General features: G+C 37.2%; 1 protein-coding gene across 1 annotated transcript; it reads left to right on the top strand.

Moving 5' to 3' along the window:
- Positions 1 to 20,272: 20,272 nt before the first annotated feature.
- Positions 20,273 to 20,703, top strand: LOC128577377 (adapter SH3BGRL-like). The gene has a single exon (XM_053579599.1). It carries the CDS (start codon positions 20,359 to 20,361, stop codon positions 20,701 to 20,703), a length of 345 nt encoding a protein of 114 aa, XP_053435574.1. The 5' UTR covers positions 20,273 to 20,358.
- The last annotated feature ends 1,700 nt before the right edge of the window (positions 20,704 to 22,403 follow it).

Below are 22,403 nucleotides of genomic sequence, written 5' to 3'. Positions count from 1 at the left end.
AAAATACTAGAAGAGAATGCAGGGAAATCCCTTGAAGAAATCGGTCTGGGCAAGTATTTTATGAGGAGGACCCCCCGGGCAATTGAAGCAACTTCAAAAATACACTAATGTGACCTGATCAAACTAAAAAGCTTCTGCACAGCCAAGAACACAGTACGTAAAGCCCTCAGAATGGGAGAAGATATTTTCAGGTTATGTATCCAACAAAGGTTTAATAACCAGAATCCACAGAGAACTCAAACGTATAAGCAAAAAAAGAAGTGATCCCATCTCAGGCTGGGCAAGGGATCTTAGGAGAAACTTCTCTGAACAAGACAAACGCACGGCCTACAGACATTTGAAAAAATGCTCATCATCTTTAATCATCAGAGAAATGCAAATCAAAACTATTTTGAGATATCATCTAACTCCAGTAAGATTAGCCTATATCACAAAATCCCAAGACCAGAGATGTTGGCATGGATGTGGAGAAAAGGGAACACTTCTACACTGCTGGTGGGAATGCAAATTAATACATTCCTTTTGGAAAGATATATGGAGAACAATTAGAGATCTAAAAATAGATCTGCCATTCAATCTTATAATTCCTCTACTAGGCATGTACCCAGAAGACAAAAAATCTTGCCATAACAAAGATATTTGTACCAGAATGTTTATTGCAGCTCTATTCATAATTGCTAAATCATGGAAAAAACCCAAGTGCCCATCGATCCACGAATGGATTAATAAATTGTGGTATATGTACACCATGGAATATTATGCAGCCTTAAAGAAAGACGGAGACTTTACCTCTTTCATGTTTACGTGGATGGAGCTGGAACATATTCTTCTTAGTAAAGTATCTCAAGAATGGAAGAAAAAGTATCCAATGTACTCAGCCCTACTATGAAACTAATTTATGGCTTTTACATGAAAGCCATAACCCAGTTATGACCTAAGAATAAGGGGAAGGGGGAAAGGCAGTTGGAGGGATGGGGGAGGTGGGCAGAGGGAAGGGGGTTGGTGGGATTACACCTGCGGTGCATCTTACAAGGGTATATGTGAAACTTAGTAAATGTGGAATGTGAATGTCTTAGCACAATAACTAAGAAAATGCCAGGTAGGCTATGTTAACCAGAATGATGAAAATGTGTCAAACGGTCTATGAAACTAGTGTATGATGCCCCATGATCATATTAATTTACACAGCTATGATTTAATAAAAAAATAATAATAATAAAAATAAAAGTCCTAAAACACAGAGAAAGAATGCTTAAAACTTTTTGTGGAACTACAAAGTAGTATAACCTCTCTGGAAAACAGCATGGAGAATTTTCAAGGAAGTGAATGTAGGGCTATCATTCAATTCAGCAAGCCCACTACTGGGTATCTACACAAACAAAAAGAGGTCATTTTATCAGAAAGACATCTGCCCTTGAATATTTATAGCAGCATTAATCAGAATTGCAAAGATGTGCAATCAACCTAAGTGCCCAACAATTCATCAGTGGAGTAACAAACTGTGGTGTATGTATATCATGGAGTACTACTCATCCATTAAAAGGACAATTTATTTCTTTCTTCAGAAATTTGAAAGGAAATGGAGGTTATTATTCTAAATGAACTATCTCAACATTTGAAAAACAAATACCACAAGTACTCTCCAATAAACTAATTGATGGGAACTAACTGATGGGCACATATGTGCACAGAGGGAAGTAAAAGTCATTGTAAATCAAACAAATGTAAGAGGGGAGTAAGGAAGAGACAAAATTTACTCACCCAGTACAATGAACAGTATTTGGTGATGGGCACACTTAAAGCTATATCTCAAGCACTACAAAATTAATCCATGTAACCAAGAACATTTGTACCCACTTAGCATTTGGAAAGAAAAAATTTAAAAATTTTGCTCTAAAAATATAACCTTGTATTCTTTGCTTTCCTGGCTTCTGCTAGTACAATTAGGCTACATTTTGTATTTTCTTTAGGTTATAGGCCCTTTATTTACTTTTGTTCCTGGTCTCAGCAGTTCTCTGACTGTGATTTAACCTTAAATAGGGTATTAAAACAAAAAGAAGTTTATTAGAGACATTGTCAACAATGGGCTAACTAGAAAAACACAGCACTTGCTTCATCCACAAGGAAGGACAAAACAGAAAGTAGGTAACCAAACATTGAATAGAGCATTTAATAGAGAACACAGAATTCAGCAAAGAAGTGACAAAGAGCCTCTAAGACATGAAAATTCAAGATGATAGCACCGAAAGGGAAGAGAAGCTTCTGACCATGATTGGTCTGGAGCCAAGAGGGACTTCCTCTTATTAAGAAAAGGTAAAAGAGAGATCCCCAGCCATCCACATTCCCACCTCAGATGGTTACAATCCTAGCTACAGAAGGGACCTTCATCTTTCACAGGCTCTGAGATTAGTATTAGAAGCTGCCTAGTCCATGCAACTGCATTTTTCTAGAGACATGGGTCCTCTCCACCTCTGGAATCCAAGCTGCTGCAAGGCAGGATTTTGAGACTGAAACTACCACCAGATTGCATCCTAGCCTGGGACCCCTGGGCCTCTGCATCTCTACATCCATGGGGCCCTGCTGATGTTCTCTCACATCCACCGAGAGGTGCAGTGTTACAAAACCAGGTGAACCCAGTAGTGCAGGTCCATCCTTCACACCTGAGCCCACGCAGCTTCCTAAGCCCTGGGGAATAGGAGTTTCAGCCCATTGGGGAATCTGCCCCCAGAGCATAAGGGGGTAAAGTGCAAGCTCCATGGTGCATGAGAGCCACATTGCTGCCAGTGACCTCACCCTTTTCAGCAACAGGGCAACCGTATGCCTGCACATGCTGCCCAGAGACCTAAGGAAGAGCCCAATGGGCTGCCACCACCATAGTTGGCACCCATGCTCACCATTCAGTGACCTGAAGATCAGCTTTCCTTAGGTCCACATACAAAACCTAGAGACTTAAGACTAGGCATGCCCTTTGCCGTTGCTGAGGACTGTACCATCTAAGGGCTGTGGCTGCTACTTTCCATCAAGTCCCCTACCTCCAGTAGTTGGGCTACTTCATGCCTTTTTGCACTTTCAAGAAACCCAAGGACAAGCATATCCATGGCCTGCTGACACCACTACTGGTAATTACATGAGTTCCATGGACCTGAGGACCAGCCAGCCTAGTGTCACTCTCTCCAACAAAGCCAGGCCATAGCCTCTATATATAACTGCAGCCTAAGTCACTGACGAACTTGAAGACAGTGCTGATGTTGATTACAGCCAATGAAATTATACCAAGTCAATGCTACTGTATTGACTCAGAATCTATGTCAAAGCATCCTACTCAACAAATTTTAACAAACACTATAAATATATCTACAAGAAAACATTATATCCTAAAGAAGCTCTTTTACAAAATTGAAAAAAGCATGTTTACACCAGATGTACAGACATCCATGTAGAGATGGAAGAAATGAGAAAAAGCAAGGAAACATGACACTTGCAAAGGAACATAAGAATGCTGCAGTAATAGAACTCAAAGAAAAGAAAATCTATAAAATGCCTGAAAAGGAAGTCAAAACAATTATCTAAGGAAACTCAGTAAGATACCAAAGAACAAAGATAGATAATAAAAAGAAATCTGGGGGATGGGAGCAAGATGGCGGCCGAGTAACAGCTTCCTTGCATCTGGGCACTGTGAGTCCGGGGAGATAGGACTCCAGGCACCTCTGGCTGGTGGGATCTGCCTATCATCACCCCTGTGAGGATACAGAGAGTTGGCGAGAGACTTCTGGACACCAAGTGGAGGACTAAAACAGTGGAAAACCAGCAAGTGGTTGCGGGTGTTCAATCGGTCTAAACCCGCCTGCAACTGTAAGTTCAGTAGCAGCGAGACTCCCAACCGGAAAAGCATTACCTGTGAACTGTTTTGGTCTCTTTGGACTTGGCAATCAGTTGAGCTGCCTTGGGGAGAGCCTGAATGGGAATGCGGAGAACTTTGGCCATAGTCTAGGGCCCCAGTCTGAGCTGCTGAGCCAGACGGAGCTAATAGTGTTTGGTTGTGGCCCACAGGGAGACATTGTGAGCAATCTGCCCCGGCAAGCTCTGCCCTCAGGGTCGCAGAGCTAGAATTGGGTGGGAGCTGATAACCCAGCAACCTAGTAGCCTAAGGGTGGGGTCTGAGCCGCCTTGCAGACCTAACCCTCAGGGGCAGAGTGAGACCGGTTTTGGCACACTGGGTAAGTGGATAACCACTCAAGCAGTGATTCCAGCAACAAGCACTTTCCTGGGAAAGCTTCAGCTCAGCAAGTTTACAAGTTCAAAGTGCCTTTTAAGTGGGCTGAAGAGAGATTTAGGGTGTCTACCTGCTGAGGTTTGAGAAATCAGCAGCCTCCAGTCGTATCAGAACTGTGATTAACATCTCATACCCCAGAAGACCATGTGTTGCCCAGACAATATTCAAAAACATGTACATACTGCTTTGTTTTTGGTTGTGTTTTGTTTTTTCTGTTTGTTTGTTTTTTTTTTTTTTTGGTTTGGTTGTTTTTTTTTGTTTATTTTGATGTTGTTGATGTTGTTTTGTTTTTTTAATTTCAACCTTTTCCATACAGATCCTTTTTCTTTCTCAATTTTTCTAGTTTAACTATAATTTCTCATTGCTGCCTTTTTCAATAACTAGAACTTCATTTTTCCTAGTGTTTCTACCTATATTATTTGGTTGTTCACCCAATTTTATCCTATAAAGTTTTCTGTTTGCTTGTTTTGGTTTGATTTATAGCATTTTTGTCTTTCCTCTCTACTTGGTGGAGGTGGGGTACTGTGTCTGACCAAAGAGCTGCTGACTCAAGGGAACCACCCAAATGGGCACCCCCAGAAGGTGGTTTTTTTTTTAAGGTTGTGTCAAAGTACCCTATTGTACACCTATATTGCTCTGTCTCCCTCTTTCTGTGCCTCTCTTTTTTTGTCAATGTTCCTTTTACCCATCCCCTCTCCTTTCTCTATTTTTTTTTCTTTTCACTCGGTCCTCATTTCTGTCATCCCTTTCTTGCTCTTCACCATTCTCACCCTTCTGGTCCTGTACCAAAAGGACTCATCTAACCCTTAGTCTACAGGCACAAGAACTTAAAGAGCAAGAGGAAGTGAAAGGAAAATTAGGGCAAGCAAACAGATAAAAGAAATCATTCATGAGGAAGAATCAACAGAAAACTCCAGGCAACATGAAGAACCAGTCCAGAACAACCCTGCCAAGGGACCATGACGTAGCTACTGCAGAGGATTCCACCTATAAAGAAATGTTAGGAATGACAGAAAGGGAATTTAGAATACACATGATGAAAACAATGAAAGAAATGATGGAAACAATGAAGGAAACTGATAATAAAGTGGAAAATAAACAAAAAGAAATCCAAAAACAGAATCAAATAAGAAATGAACGATGTGAAGAATATAAAAAGGATATAGGAGAGCTGAAGGAACTGAAACAGTCAAATAAGGAACTTAAAGATGCAATGGAAAGTATCAGCAATAGGTTAGACCATGCAGAAGAAAGAATTTCAGAGGTAGAAGACAAAGTTCTTGAGATAACTCAGATAGTAAAAGAGGCGGAAAAGAAGAGAGAGAAAGTACAACGTTCACTGTCAGAATTATGGGACTTTATGAAGCGTTCCAACATACGAGTTATAGGAATCCCAGAAGGGGAAGAAGAATGCCCCAGAGGAATAGAAGCCATACTAGAGAATATTACATAAGAAAATTTCCCAAATATCACCAAAGATTCTGACCCACTGCTTTCAGAGGGATATTGGAACCCAGGTCACCTCAACTCTAACCGAGCTTCTCCAAGACACATTGTGATGAACCTGTCCGAAGTCAAGACAAAAGAAAAGATTCTGCAAGCTGCCAGGAGTAAGCGCCAGTTGACCTACAGGGGCAAATCCATCAGAGTGACCGCAGACTTCTCTACTGAAACTTTCCAAGCAAGAAGACAATGGTCATCTACCTTTAATCTACTTAAACAGAACAATTTCCAGCCCAGAATCCTGTACCTTGCTAAGCTAAGCTTCAAAATTGATGGAGAAATCAAATCATTTACGGATATACAAACATTGAAAAAATTCGCCACAACAAGACCAGCTCTACAGGAAATACTTCAACCTGTTCTACACACTGACCACCACAATGGATCAGAAGCAAAGTAAGAACTCAGAAATTAAAGGACAGAACCTAACCTCCACACTGATGCAAAAGATAAAACTAAGCAATGGACTCTCACAAAGTAAGACAAATAGAATACTACCACACTTATCAATTATCTCAATAAATGTTAATGGCTTGAATTCCCCACTGAAGAGACATAGATTGGCTGACTGGATTAAAAAACACAAGCCATCCATTTGCTGTCTGCAAGAAACACACCTGGCTTCAAAAGACAAATTAAAGCTCCGAGTCAAGGGTTGGAGGACAATTTATCAGGCAATTGGCATTCAGAAGAAAAGAAGAGTTGCAATCTTATTTTTGGATTCATGTGGATTTAAAGCAACTAAAGTCAAAAAAGACAAAGATGGTCACTTTATATTGGTCAAGGGAAAAATACAACAAGAAGATATTTCAATTCTCAATATTTATGCACCCAATTTAAATGCTCCCAGATTCTTGAAACAGACCTTACTCAGTCTGAGCAATATGATATCTGATAATACCATAATAACAGGGGACTTTAACACTCCTCTTACAGAGCTGGACAGATCCTCTAAACAGAAATTAAACAAAGATATAAGAGATTTAAATGAGACCCTAGAACAACTGTGCTTGACAGACGCATATAGAACACTCCGTCCCAAAGATAAAGAATATACATTCTTCTCATCACTACATGGAACATCCTCCAAAATTGATCATATCCTGGGACACAAAACAAATATCAACAGAATCAAAAGAATTGAAATTTTACCTTTTATCTTCTCAGAGCAGAATGCACTACAGGTGGAAATCCACTCTAACAAAAACGCTCGACCGTAAACAAAGGCATGGAAATTATACAATCTTCTGTTGAATAACGATGGGTGCAGGAAGAAATAAAACAGGAAATCATTAACTTCCTTGAGCATAACAACAATGAAGACACAAGCTACCAAAACCTGTGGGATACTGCAAAAGCAGTTTTGAGAGGGAAATTTATCGCTTTAGATGCCTACATTTGAAAAACAGAAAGAGAGTGCATCAACAATCTCACAAGCCATCTTATGGAGTGGGAAAAAGAAGAACAATCTAGCCTAATATCAGTAGAAGAAAAGGAATCTCCAAAATCAAATCAGAGATCAATGAAATTGAAAACAAAAGAATCATTCAGAAAATTAATGAAACAAGGAGTTGGGTTTTTGAAAAAATAAATAAAATAGATGAACCATTGGCCAGACTAACAAGAAATAGAAAAGTAAAATCTCTAGTAGCCTCAATCAGAAATGATAAAGGGGAAATAACAACTGATCCCACAGAGATACAAGAGATCATCTCTGAATACTACCAGAAATTCTATGCCCAGAAATTTGACAATGTGAAGGAAATGGATCAATATTTGGAATCACACCCTCTCTGCAGACTTACCCAGGAAGAAATTGAGCTCCTGAACAGACCAATTTCAAGCACTGAGATCAAAGAAATAATAAAAAATCTTCCAACCAAAAAATGCCCTGATCCAGATGGCTTCACACCAGAATTCTATCAAACCTTCAAGGAAGAGCTTATTCCTGTACTGCAGAAATTATTCCAAAAAATTGAGGAAGAAGGAATCTTCCCCAACGCGTTCTATGAAGCAAACATCACCCTGATACAAAAGCCAGAAAAAGACCCAAACAAAAAGTAGAATTTCAGACCAATCTCACTCATGAATATAGATGCAAAACTTCTCAATAAAATTCTAGCCAATAGATTACAGCTTATCATCAAAAAAGTCATTCATCATGATCAAGTCGGCTTCATCCCAGGGATACAAGGCTGGTTTAACATACGCAAGTCCATAAACGTTATCCACCATATTAACAGAGGCAAAAATAAAGATCACATGATCCTCTCAATAGATGCAGAAAAAGCATTTGATAAAATCCAGCATCCTTTTCTAATTAGAACACTGAAGAGTATAGGCATAGGTGGCACATTTCTAAAACTGATTGAAGCTATCTATGACAAACCCACAGCTAATATTTTACTCAATGGGTAAAACTGAACTCTTTTCCTCTTAGAACTGGAACCAGACAAGGTTGTCCTCTGTCAACTTTACTATTCAACATAGTGCTGGAAGTTCTAGCCAATACAATTAGGCAAGACAAGGAAATAAAGGGAATCCACATGGGAGCAGAGGAGGTCAAACTCTCCCTCTTTGCTGACGACATGATCTTATACTTAGAAAACCCCAAAGACTCAACCACAAGACTCCTAGAAGTCATCAAAAAATACAGTAATGTTCCAGGATATAAAATCAATGTTCACAAGTCAGTAGCCTTTGTATACACTAATAACAGTCAAGATGAGAAGCTAATTAAGGACACAACTCCCTTTACCATAGTTTCAAAGAAAATGAAATACCTAGGAATATACCTAACGAAGGAGGTGAAGGACCTCTATAAAGAAAACTATGAAATCCTCAGAAAGGAAATAGCAGAGGATATTAACAAATGGAAGAACATACCATGCTCATGGATGGGAAGAATGAACATTGATAAAATGTCTATACTTCCCAAAGCAATCTACCTATTCAATGCCATTCCTATCAACATACCAACATCGTACTTTCAAGATTTGGAGAAAATGATTCTGCATTTTGTATGGAACAGGAAAAAACCCCGTATAGCTAAGGCAGTTCTTAGTAATGAAAATAAAGCTGGGGGCATCAGCATACCAGACTTTAGTTCGTACTACAAATCCATAGTGGTCAAGACAGCATGGTACTGGCACAAAAACAGAGACATAGACACTTGGAATAGAATTGAAAACCAAGAAATGAAACTAACATCTTACAACCACCTAATCTTCGATAAACCAAACAAGAACGTACCTTGGGGGAAAGATTCCCTATTCAATAAATGGTGTTTGGAGAACTGGGTGTCTACATGTAAAAGACTGAAACTGGACCCACAGCTTTCCCCACTCACAAAAATTGATTCAAAATGGATAAAGGACTTAAATTTAAGGCATGGAACAATAAAAACCCTCAAAGAAAGCATAGGAAAAACACTGGAGGATATTGGCCTGGGGAAAGACTTCATGAAGAAGACTGCCATGGCAATTGCAACAACAACAAAAATAAACAAATGGGACTTCATTAAACTGAAATCTTCTGTACAGCTAAGGAGACAATAACCAAAGCAAAGAGACAACCTACACAATGGGAAAGGATATTTGCATATTTTCAATCAGTCAAAAGCTTGATAACTAGGATCTATAGAGAACTGAAATGAATCCACATTAAAAAAACCAACAATCCCATATATCAATGGGCAACAGACATGAATAGAAATTTCTTTAAAGATGACAGACGAATGGCTAACAAACACATTAAAAAATGTTCATCATCTCTATATATTAGAGAAATGCAAATCAAAACAACCCTGAGATATCATCTAACCCCAGTGAGAATGGCCTACATCACAGAATCTCAAAACTGCAGATGCTGGCGTGGATGTGGAGAGAAGGGAACACTTTTACACTGCTGGTGGGACTGCAAACTAGTACAACCTTTCTGGAAGGAAGTATGGAGAAACCTCAAAGCACTCAAGCTAGACCTCCCATTTGATCCTGCAATCCCATTACTGGGCATCTACCCAGAAGGAAAAAAATCCTTTTTATCATAAGGACACTTGCACTAGACTGTTTATTGCAGCTCAATTTACAATCGCCAAAATGTGGATACAGCCTAAATGGCCACCAACCCAGGAATGGATTAACAAGCTGTGGTACATGTATACCATGGAATACTATTCAGCTATTAAAAAAAAATGGAGACTTTACATTCTTCGTATTAACCTGGATGGATGTGGAAGACATTATTCTTAGTAAAGCATCACAAGAATGGAGAATCATGAATCCTGTGTACTCAATTTTGATATGAGAACAATTAATGACAAGGTTTTGGGGGGGAGGAAAAGCAGAAAGATGGACGGAGGGAGGTGGATGAGACTTTGGTGTGTGTCACACTTTATGGGGGCAAGACATGATTGCAAGAGGGACTTTACCTAAAATTGCAATCAGTGTTACCTGGCTTATTGTACCCTCAATGAATCCCCAACAACAGAAAAAAAAAGAATTCTGAAAAATTATTCCTGATCTTAATGAGAAATTCAGCAGAGATAGATATAATTAAAAAAGAAACAAATGGGTATCCTGAAACTAAAAAATTCAATGAATAATGTAAAAATTGCAATTGAAAGCTTCAACAATAAATTAGATCAAACAGAAAAATTTCTCAACTGCAAGACAGGCCTCTCAAAATACCCATTCAGACTAAATAAATCAATATAAAAGAGAACAAAGAAAGCCTACATGACATATGAAACACCACTAAATGAACAAATATCCTCATTTGGGGAGTTCCAGAGAAAGAGGTAAGAAAAGGCATAAAAGCCTACTTAATAAAATAATGCCTAGAAATGCCCTGAGTGTTGAGAGAAATAGAAATCCAGATACAGTAAACTAACAGAGTCTCAAGTAAATTCAACCCAAAGAGTCTTCTCTGAGATACATTATCAAAACCTATCAAAATTCAAAGACAGAGACAATTCTAAAAGCAGTAAGATTAAAGAGTCAAGTCTCATATATGGGAATACTCATCAGACTAAGAGCATATTTCTCAGCAGAATCTTGTAGACCAGGAGAGAATGGGTTAAAATATATATGTATATTCAAAGGGTTGAAAGAGAAAACTGCCTGCTAAAAATACTATACCCAAAATATGTGTACTTCAGAAATGAAGGAGAAATAAAGTCTCAGCCAAGCAAAAATCAAAGGAATTCATCACCGCTAGACCAGCTCAAGAAGTAATACTTAAGAGTCCTACATCTAGAAGTCAAAGGATCATATGTATCCTGTGACTCATAAAAATACCATGTACATGAAAGTGTAAAACTCACTGGTATTGGAGATATACAAGCGAGAAATAGAAAGGAATAAAACACTATAACTACAGAAAATCACAAAACTAAAAAGATAAACTATAAGACAGTGGTTCTCAACCTTCCTAATGTGGTGGCCCTTTAATACAGTTCCTGTGGGTCTTGACCCACAAGTTGAGAACTGCTGCTATAAGAGATGAAGAAAGAAACAAAGTATAATACAAAACAATCAGAAAACAATTCACAAACTAAAATAAAATCACCTTAGCCAACTGAAAAGACTTCCCTTGGCCAAGGCGACCTGAGAAAAACCTTACAACTGAGTGGTTAGTCATGAGGAATAGGAAAGTCAAACATGTCTCATTAAGTCTGTTCCCATTTATTTTTTTCATTTTAGACAGAGTCTCACTTTGTTGCCCTTGGTAGAGTATCATGGTGTTATAGCTCATAGTGACCTCAAATTCTTGGGCTCAGCTGATCCTCTTGCCTCATTTTTTTTTTTTTTTTTTTTTTTGTAGAGACAGAGTTTCACTGTACGGCCCTCGGGTGGAGTACCGTGGCGTCACACGGCTCACAGCAACCTCTAACTCTTGGGCTTACGCGAGCAGCTGGGACTACAGGTGCCAGCCACAATGCCTGGCTATTTTTTTGTTGCAGTTTGGCCGGGGCTGTGTTTGAACCCACCACCCTCGGCATATGGGGCCGGCGCCCTACTCACTGAGCCACAGGCGCCGCCCCTTTTTTTGAGCAGAGACGGGGTGTCACTTTTGCTCAGGCTGATCTCCAACTTGTGAACTCAAGTGATCCACCCACCTCAGCCTCCCAGAGTGCTAGGAACCTGCTCCCTTTTAGAGTTATTCTTTGTAACAGTAAGATACCAGATCATTAATAGGTCCGATAGTCATGCAAGACAAAAGTCACACCACATATACAGGCCATCCATTTACTTAACAGATTGATTGAGTCCTATATATATTCAGTGGCTTTTCTCTGATTAAACAGACTTCTTTAAAATAGGTCTCCTCTTCTGATTATGACGCTTTCTTAGAATTCTGTGACAGTATATCAAACATTCTGTAAGCTCTTTGGTGGAGGTAAGTGGCTGAGACCCTGGAAGCAAATAATTACCTGGAGTATGTATATATTCTTCTCAAAATAATCTCAAAATGTGGAAAGGCCCTATCTATTCAAATTATCCTTACATTGGGGGCACAACATTGGTTTCTCTTCTTAGAAGATTGGGCATTCAACAGTAGCATAGCTATATTCACCAAGGTTAAGTCAAGGCTCCTTAGGCCCAATTAAAGCCTTCATCTCTTCCACTAAGGTTACTTTGTCCATGTTACCATCTATACAGATAAAGATAGATATAAAATATGTGTTTGCTCATGGACTTGGTGTATACACCCACACATACCAGGTGGTATGTCTTCCCTCAATCCCTAGATGAACCCAATGCCCCCAATAAAATTTTCTTTCTCTAAGTGAAAACAAATGTCACATTCTTCCTGATGGGGCTTGCCTCCATGAAGTAATATATTGTAAGGGAAGGAACCATCTCTCTAATTAAATTTTTTTAAGTTATTAGAGGAATTGAGAGGATATAGAGTACCTACTTTAAATAGTTTCTCATTTGTCTTGTACTTCACTGTCCTCTAATGAGGTGGCAGACAGCAAATCTTAAAAATTAATTTATAAGATTATGTTAATGAAGTGCTGGCTTTCTACACATCGCAAAGACTTCTCTCTTGAGAAATTTTTTTTTTCCCTTGGGAAATTTAAGTGCATTTTATTATTTATGTTCCAAAGACAATTTTAAATATGTTAAGCCAAAGTAAGGAATGCATTTCATTTCATATTGATGAGATATTTTGGAACAAGAAAGTCTTGTAGTTCCCTTGCCTGACTTTACCTTGACCTTTCATATTGAGGGCAAGCTCCCAGCCAAAAATGTACTTACATTAGTGTCAGGTATTTCCAAATGTATATCCTTCACCAAAGTCACAATCTTCAAGAACTTTGCCAATTGTTGAAACTTATCCTTTACTGTCTTATTTCTTTCTCTAACTATTTAATGTGCATGCATTTCTTTCTCTCTGAAAACAAGATGAGCTTCATGAGGAATGTGAAAGGAATGTTAAAAGCCTGTACCTCAATGTTCTACATGTTTATTGTGGTGGTTATAAGTATATGTGTTAACATTTGTATCTAGATTTATTGAACTGAACACCTAACACAGATGCTTTATATTCATTTTCCTTCTTTAAATGTTCTGTTTAGTTTTATTTTAAATTGGCAAATGAAACTTTTATATACATTTATTGTGCGCAATAAATACAATGTAGATGTATTTTGAATGTATTTGAATACATGTATTCAAATACATTCAAAATACATCTACATTGTGGAATAGCTAAATAGAGCTAATTAACATATGCATTATCTCACATACTTATTTTGTCGTGAGTACACTTAAAATCTACTCTATCAGCATTTTTCAGGAATATAATGTATTGATATATTGTTATTAACTATAATAATAATGTTGCTTAAGAGATTGCTTGAACTTATTCCTCTTATTTAACTGGAAAAAAATTTTTTTGAGACAGAATCTCACTTTGTCACTCTCAATATTGTCGTGGCATCACAGCTTACAGCAACCTCAAACTCTTGGGCTCAAGTGATTCTCTTGCCTTAGCCTACTGAGTAGCTGGGACCACAGGCACCTGCCACAGCACTCGGCTATTTCTTTAGAGATGGTGTCTTGCTCTTGTTCAGGCTGTTCTAGAACCTGTGAGCTCAAGCAATCCACCCACCTCGGCCTCCCAGAGTGCTAGGATTATAGGCGTGAGCCAGAAAACTTTTTTTATTTCCATAAATTCAGGGGGGATGAATGGTTTTTTTATTACATGATAGTGGTAAAGTAGGTGATTTTAGTATACCTGTCACCCAAATAGAGTACAGTGCACTCAGTAGGTAATTTTTCATCTCTGCCACTCAACCATCCATGTTGTGAATCTCCAGTGTCCACTGTACCACTCTGTATGCCCTTGTGTACCCACATATCAGCTCCCACTTATAAGTGAGAATATGAAGTATTTGGGGGGGGTTTATTGTTAATTTCAAAATATTACAGGGATACAAGTGTTTTGAGTTACATGTATCAATTTTGCTATGTTTGAGTCATGGTTATAAGTGTGCCCATCACCAAGGTAGTGTTCATGGGTACTCATTAGGTAGGTTTATGCCCATCTCTTCCTCCACTGAGGTGCTTGATTTCCACTGAGTTTTACTTCCCTCTGTGCACATGAGTGTTCATCGGTTGGTTTCAATTCCATACTGAGTAGAATAGGTGTTTGTTTTTCCTTCACTTAGGATAATGGTCTCCAGTTTCACCAAATTGTTGCAAAAGGATTTAATTCATCCTTTTTCATGGCTGAGTAGTATTCTATAGTGTGTGTGTGTGTGTGTGTGTGTGTGTGTGTGTGTGTGTGTGTGTCACATTTTGTTAATTCACACATGAATTGATGGCCATTTGGGTTGATTCCACATCTTTGCTATTGTAAACTGTACTGCAGTAAACATTCCGGTACAGCTGTCTTTTTGATAAAATGATTCCTTTTCTTTTGGATAATACCTAGTAGTGGGATTGCTTGATCAAATGGTGGGCCTACTTTTACTTTTTGGGGGAATCTCCATGCTGTTTTCCATAAAGGTTACACTAATTTGCAGTCCCACCAAAGGTATAACAGTCTTTCTTTCTCTCTGTATCCACAATATCTATTGTTCTTAGACTTTTTAATAACAGCCATTCTAACTGGGACAAGGTGATATCTCATTGTGGTTTTAATTTTAATTTCCCTACTGATTAATGATGTTAGCATGTTTTCATATTTTTAATTGGCCATTTGTCTATCTTCTTTTTAAAAGCTTCTGTTCATGTCTTTTGTACACTTTTAAATACAGTTGTTCATTTTTTCCTTGTGGATTTGCTTGAGCTCCTTGTATGAGGACTGATAATGGAGTTTGTGAACTCATCCTGGAAAAAGTGCTACATACCTCATTGTTGAATATCATTACAGTCACCTTTGAATCACTCCCCTTGGGAAGTTATGCACCAATGACAGAACATAGTCCACTCTTAAAAGTAATTTTGGAGCTCTTTTTCTGGAATGGCCAGTAGAGCTCTTGTCTGACAATTAAGTTTGTGAACTTACCATTGTATGCTTATGTTGGCAGCACTGTACAAACAAATCAGTAAGTTTTCATAACTTTAGAATATCAGTGTCTCACAGCTGTGTTCATGTCAATGTATGCCAGTGATTTATTGAATGGTGTTAATTATTGTTGTGTGTTTTTGTATGCCATACAATGCCATACAATTTTCTGATGATTATTCCAGAAAAAGTGTTTCATAATTGCTTTGAAGCATAACCAGGCACTGATATCAGTGCATAACTTCCCAAGGGGAGTACTTCACAGGTGATCATAATGATATTGATTATAATGATATTCAACAATCAGGTCTGTAACATTTTTTCTAGGATGAGTTCATGAACTTAATTGACATACTTTTATTGGATATATAGCTTGCAAATATTTTCTTCCATTTTTCAGGCTGCTTTGTGGTTGTGTCCTTACCTGTGAAAAAAACTTTTAATTCAATCAAGTAACCTTTATTTAATTTTGTTATTGCTGTGATTATCATTTGGGGTTTTAGTGATAAATTCTTGGCCTAGGCCAATATCTCAAGGAATTTTTCCTAGATCTTCTTCTAGAATTCTTATGTTTTCATGTCTTATGTTTAAGTCTTTATTGAATTAATTTTTGTGAGTGTGAGAGATATGTGTTCTGTTTCAATCTTCTTCATGTGACTATCCAATTTTCCAAGGACCATTTATGTTGAATAGGGCTTCTTTTTCCCACTGTGTATTGTCACCTGCTTTGACATAGGTCAGATGGTTATATTTGCATGGTTTTATATCTGTGTTCTCTGTTCTGTTCCATTGACCTGTGTCTCTATTTTGTTACCAGTACAAAATACCTGTGTCTCTATTTTGTTGCCATGCTGTTTTGGTTACTATAGCCTTGTAGCATGGTTTAAAGTCTGGTAATGTCATGCCTACTGATTTATTCTTTTTGCTTAAGGTTGCTTTGGCTACTCAGGCTCTTTTCTAATCCAAACAAAGAGTATAATTATTTTCTCTAGATCTGTGAAATATGACTTTGTATTTTGATAGGTATTGCACTAAATCTGTAAATTACGTTATGTAGTATGGATATTTTAACAATGTTAGTTCTACCAAACCATGAGCATAATATATTTTTACATTTGTGCTGTGTGCAATTTCTTTCCTCAGTGTTTTGTAATTCTCTTTATAGAGATCTTCCACTTCCATGTTTAAATATATTCTTAGGTATTTTATTTTCTTTACAGATACTGTGAATGATATTGTACCTGTGATTTGACCCTGAGCTTGACTGTTATTGATGTATAGAAATGATATAGATTTGTAGACATTGATTTTGTAACCCGAGAGTTCTAACCTGAATTTCTCTATCCATTCCAGGAATCTCCTGGTGGAAATCTATGGGGTTTTGTAAATATAACATCATGTCATCAGAGAAAAGTGATAGTTTGACTTCCTCTTTTTTTTTTTTTTTGTAGAGACAGAGTCTCACTTTACGGCCCTCGGTAGAGTGCCATGGCCTCACACAGCTCACAGCAACCTCCAACTCCTGGGCTTAAGCGATTCTCTTTATCAATTTGGTTGGACTTTATTTCTTTCTCTTACCTGATTTCTCTGGTTAGGACTTGCAGCACTATGTTAAATAGAAGTCATGACAGTGGGCACCCGTGTCTTGTCCCAGTGCTTTCAACTTTTCCCCACTCAGTATGATGTTGGCTGAGTGTTTATCATATATGCCTTTTGTATTTTTCAGATATGTTCTTTCTATGCCTAGTTTGTTGCTTTTTGTCATGAGAGGGTGCTGAATTTTGTCAAATGCTTTTTCTGCATCTATTGAAGATGATCTTAGGATCTTTGTTTTTTGCATCTTTTTATGTGGTGAATCATTTTTATTGATTTATATTATGTTGAGCCATCTTTGTATACCTGGGCTGAAGTCTACTTGGTCATAGTGTATTATGTTTTTTCATGTGCTATTGATTCAGTTTTCCAGCATTTTATTGATAATTTTTGTATCTGTATTCATTAGGGATATTGGTCTATAGTTTTCTTGTTGTGCCCTTTCCTGGCTTTGGTATTCAGGTGGTACTGTCTTCATAGAATGAGTTGAGAATTTCCCCTTTCTAAATTTTGTGGAACAATTTCTGTAGTATAAATATCAGGTCTTCTTCTTACTGCTTTCATTTCACTGCTCATAATTGGTATGTTCAAGGGTTCTATTTCTTCCTGAGTCTTGAGAGATTGTGTATTTCCAAAAATTTGTTCATTTCCTCTATATTTTCTAGATTATCTGCTTAGAAGTTTTGTAGTGTTCATGGATGTTGTTTTGTATTTCTGTGGTTTCATTTCTTTTTTTTATTATTAAATCATAGCTGTGTACATTAGTGCAGTCAAGGGGTACAATGTGCTGGTTTCATATAAAATCTGATATATTTTCATCAAACTATTTACCATAGCCTTCGTGGCATTTTCTTAGTTTTTGCACAAAGACATTTGAATTCTGCATTTAGTATGTTTCACCTGTACCCATTCTAAGATGCACTGTAGGTGTGGCTCTACCAATTACCCTCCCTCCACTCAAACCTCCCCCCTCCTAATCCCTCCCTTGGCCCTTTCCCCATATTCTTGTTCTATAGTTGGTTTATCACCTTCATATGAAAGCTATAAATTAGCTTCATATTAGGGCTGAATACATTGGATACTTTTTCTTCCATTCTTGAGATACTTTGCTAAGAAGAATATGCTCTAGCTCCATCCATGTAAACATGAAAGAGGTAAAGTCTCCATCTTTATTTAAGGCTGCATAATATTCCATGGTATACATGTACCACAATTTATTGATCCATTTGTGGGTCGACGGGCACTTGGGCTTCTTCCATGACTTAGCAATTATAAATTGGGCTGCAAAAAAACATTCTGGTACAGATTTCTATGTTACATTGTGATTTTGGGTCTTCGGGGTATATACCTAGAAAAGGAATTATAGGATCAAATGACCAGTCTATTTTTAGATCTCTGAGTATTCTCCAAACATCCTTCCAAAAGGAACGTATTAGTGTGCATTCCCACCAGCAGTGTAGAAGTGTTCCCTTTTCTCCGCATCCACGCCAACATCTCTTGTTTGGGGATTTTGTAATGTGGGCTAATCTTAAGTATAGCAAACAGACATCCCTCAGAATTGGAGAAAATATTTACAGGCTATACCTCTGACAAAGGTTTAATAACCAGAATCCACAGAGAACTAAAATGTATTAGCAAGAAAAGAACATGTGGTTTCATTTCTGACTGAGCAAATTTTTCTTCTGTTCCTGGTTAATCTATCAAGAGATATGTCAATTTTATTTAACCAATTCTTTGTTTCACTGATCCTTTTATTACAGTTTTTGTTCTCCATTTTATTTAGTTCTGATCTGACCTTTGTTTTTTTTTTTTCTTTTCCTCTACTTACTTTTGTTTGGTTTGCTCTTCCTTTTTTCCATATTTTCTTGATATGTGACAGTAGGCTGTTAATTTTTTTTTTGAGACAGAGTCTCACTTTGTTGCCCTCAGTAGAGTGCCATGGCATCACAGCTAACAGCAACCTCAAACTCTTGGGCTTAAATGATTCTCTTGCCTCAGCCTCCCAAATAGCTGGGACTACAAGTGCCCGCCACAATGCCTGGCTGTTTTAGAAATGGGGTCTTACGCTTGCTCAGGCTGGTCTTGAACTTCTGAGCTAAAGCAATCCACCTGCCTTAGCCTCCCAAGTGCTGGGATTACAAGCTTGAACCACCATGCCCAGACTAGGCTCTTAATTTGTGATATGTCTGTATTATTGATGTAGACATTTAAGGTTATGGATTTTCCCCTGAGGAATGCTTTTTCTGATTTTCATGATTTTGATATCTTGTGTTTCCATTGTTTTTCAGTTCAAAGAATCCTTTGCTTTCTATCTTAAATTCACTCGTGACCCAATAATTGTTCAGCAGTAGGTTGTGTAATTTTCCATGACTTTGTATAGATTTGAGTGTTTCTCTTATCAAACATTTCTATTTTTATTCTGCTCTGGTCTGAGAAGATACATGACATGATTTTTATTATTTTGAGGTTTTGAGACCATTTTATAGTCTAAGATAAGATCAATCCTGTAGAATAGACCATGTGGTCTTGAGAAGAATGTATATTCAGTAGTTTGGGGGTAGGATGTTTTGTAAAAGTCTATTAGTTATTTTGATTTAGGGTCCAGTTTAACTTCATTGTTTATTCACTTATTTTCTGCTTTTGATAATTTATCAAGTTCTGACAGTGGGGTGTTATATATTTTGCAGCTTAGCTTTAGTACAATTTGCTTTATGTATCTGAGAGGTCCTGTGTCAGGTGCATAAACATTTAGAATTGTTTAGTGTCTTCTTGTTGAACTGTGCCCTTTATAATTTGATAATAAATATCTTTGTCATTTTTTATCTTTGATGGCTTAATGTCAATTTTATTTGATATAAGAATGGCTATACCTTCTGTCTTTTCATTTTCATTTGTATGGGGTGTTTTTTACCATCCCTCCAGATTGAGTCTATGTCCATCATTGTAGTTTAGATGCATTTCCTGGAAACAGCAGATATTTGGATTGTTTTTTTTCATTCTTTCAGCTGGTCTATGTCTTTCAAGAGGACCATTGAGACCATATGATACATGATAGAATTGGTATGTGGGATGTTGATGTGTTCATCATATTGCACAGTAACTTATTGCTTTGTCTTCCCTCTTGTGTCATTCTTTTTTCAATTGTTGTGATTTTTAGTGGTTCTTAGAGTGATTTTATATTGATAGGTATTTATAGTGTTGATTTGTGTATAAATGCTGTTCTGAGTATTTCCTGCAAGACAGGTGTGTTTATAGAAAATTCTCTAGGTGTTTGCTTGCCTGGGAAAGACTGAATTTCTACATCAATTAGGAAACTAAATTTTGCAGGATACAAACTTCTAAGTTGGCAGTTGTTCTGGTTAAGAAAATTAATGGCTCTGTTTGGCTCCTAGCTCAATTCCAGCCATTGTTGAAGCTTCTTCACAGCCATTTCCAGGACCCAACCAACCACAGCTGCTGATCCCAGGATGGTGATCCATGTTTATATTGCATCTTCCTCTGGCTCTACTGCAATTAAGAAGAAACAGCAAGATGTGCTTGATTTTTTACAAGCCAACAAAATAGGATTTAAGGAAAAAGATATTGCAACAAATGAAGAGAATCGGAAGTGGATGAGAGAAAATGTACCTGAAAACAGTCGACCAGCTATAGGACACCCCCTTCCACCTCAGATTTTCAATGAAAACCAGTACTGTGGGGACTATGATGCCTTCTTTGAAGCCAAAGAAAATCATGCAGTATATGCCTTTTTACGCTTGACAGTACCACCTGGCTCAAAGGAAGCAGAAATCCAGGCAAAGCAGCAAGCCTGAGCAGTAACCATTCTGCCTTAAGCATCCTGAACTTGAGTTGCTACTCCTTTTATGAAGTAGCAGAATTATCTTGGCTTCAAAAGGAACAGGCTTAAGGTTGAACTAATAGATTGGTTGGTGTCCTCACATGCAAAGAACAAAAATAAATAATTAAAATGTGAGGGTTGTGATGTGGAGAGTGGTAAATGAACATAAAATTTTACTAGATATAATACAATAGTGTTGTTATCTGCCAGAACATTTTATGTATGTTAGTCACTTTACAAAGAAAACACTCTTCACCCTTTTTTGTATTAATATCTGCAGCTCAATATTGAGGAATTTTAAAAGGAGATAGAGTGAGAGAGAGAGAAATAATCTGTCTCTTATACCAAAATAGCCTCATTAATTTTAATGAACAAGAATATGTAGCTTTTTTGATGTCATGTTACTGTGATTAAAAAGTACCAGCAGGTAATGTTTATAATATGTTAAACATTGTAATTTCCTGTAGTAAATATAACATTCCCATTCTTTTGTAGATGAAACTTTGGCATTCTGTACCACAAGTTTTGCAGGCTTCTAAATGTAGCTTTTAATTTCATATTTCAGTGATCAGAATGGATAACTGCCTACCTCCCCCCAAAAAAAGAATCAATGCATGAACTCATTGAAAAGTTCCTTGTTTACAAAGCTAAGATGAAATCATGTTTCTGAATTCTTCCCCTAGTAAAATACGTGTATGTATATCATGGAAATGGGTAAGTAGTTTTAAAAAGACAATCTCTTCCATGAGCTCAAATCTTTTGATTATTATAAAATAGGTTGAAAATCATTCCCCAAGATTAGTTTTCCTGGGGGTTTCTCTAAAGAAATATTAGTGGTTTCCCCCCATAAAACAGCTTGTGATTATGAATGTTGTTATTTCTAAGATATCTGACCCCTTAATTTCAGTTTAGGTATATATTATATGAGTACATTAATCTAAACAAAGAGAATATTTTATGCCTCTATTCCAGCAAAAACACAAGTAACAAATAAAAGAGGCAACTTTTGAAATATTAGTTCTAAATACTTCTAAAAAGACAAGCAACAGGGCCTAATCACTTACACAGAAGATATACATATATATACACATACACACGTACTATTTTAATAATAAAAGTAAACACTTTTTACTTTAAATTACTGTATCTGTTGTATCCAAGTCTTTACTCTTTTCCAAAATTAACTGATAATGAATATATAGCTTTGTTTATGAGATTCAAACTTGATGTGGTGCTTAAAAATAAACTCAATATTTGTAGAAACATAAAAAAAAAAAAAAGAAAATTAATGATGAGGTCCCAATTCCTTCAGGTGTGTAAGGTTTCCACTCACAAATCTGCAGTTAACATAATAGGTTTTCATTTTTAAGTTATTTTTTGCTTCCATCATGTTACTTGCAGAATTTTCTCCTTCATTTTGACTTTGGCCAGGTTGATCACTGTGTGTCTTGGTGATGATGTCCTGTTTGCTATGAATATCCCCAGTGTTTAATGACCATCTCGTATCTGTATGTCTGAATTTCTGGCAGTATCAGGGAAGTTTTCCTCAATAATTCCCTCAAATATGTCTTCCACACTTTTAGATTTTTCTTCTTTTCCCTCAGGGATACCTATAATTTGAATGTCAGTTTGCTTCACATACTCCCATATCTCTCTCAGTGATTGCTCAGATTT

Source organism: Nycticebus coucang, chromosome X (genome assembly GCF_027406575.1).
Source record: "Nycticebus coucang isolate mNycCou1 chromosome X, mNycCou1.pri, whole genome shotgun sequence".
In the NCBI taxonomy this organism is placed as follows: domain Eukaryota; kingdom Metazoa; phylum Chordata; class Mammalia; order Primates; family Lorisidae; genus Nycticebus; species Nycticebus coucang.
The sequence above is the reverse complement of the archived record's forward strand: the minus strand, read 5'-3'. Positions and strand labels throughout refer to the sequence as shown.

Bases quoted from the DNA above. Each gene is read 5' to 3' on its own strand.
- LOC128577377 (XM_053579599.1), top strand. From the start codon at position 20,359: ATGGTGATCCATGTTTATATTGCATCTTCCTCTGGCTCTACTGCAATT.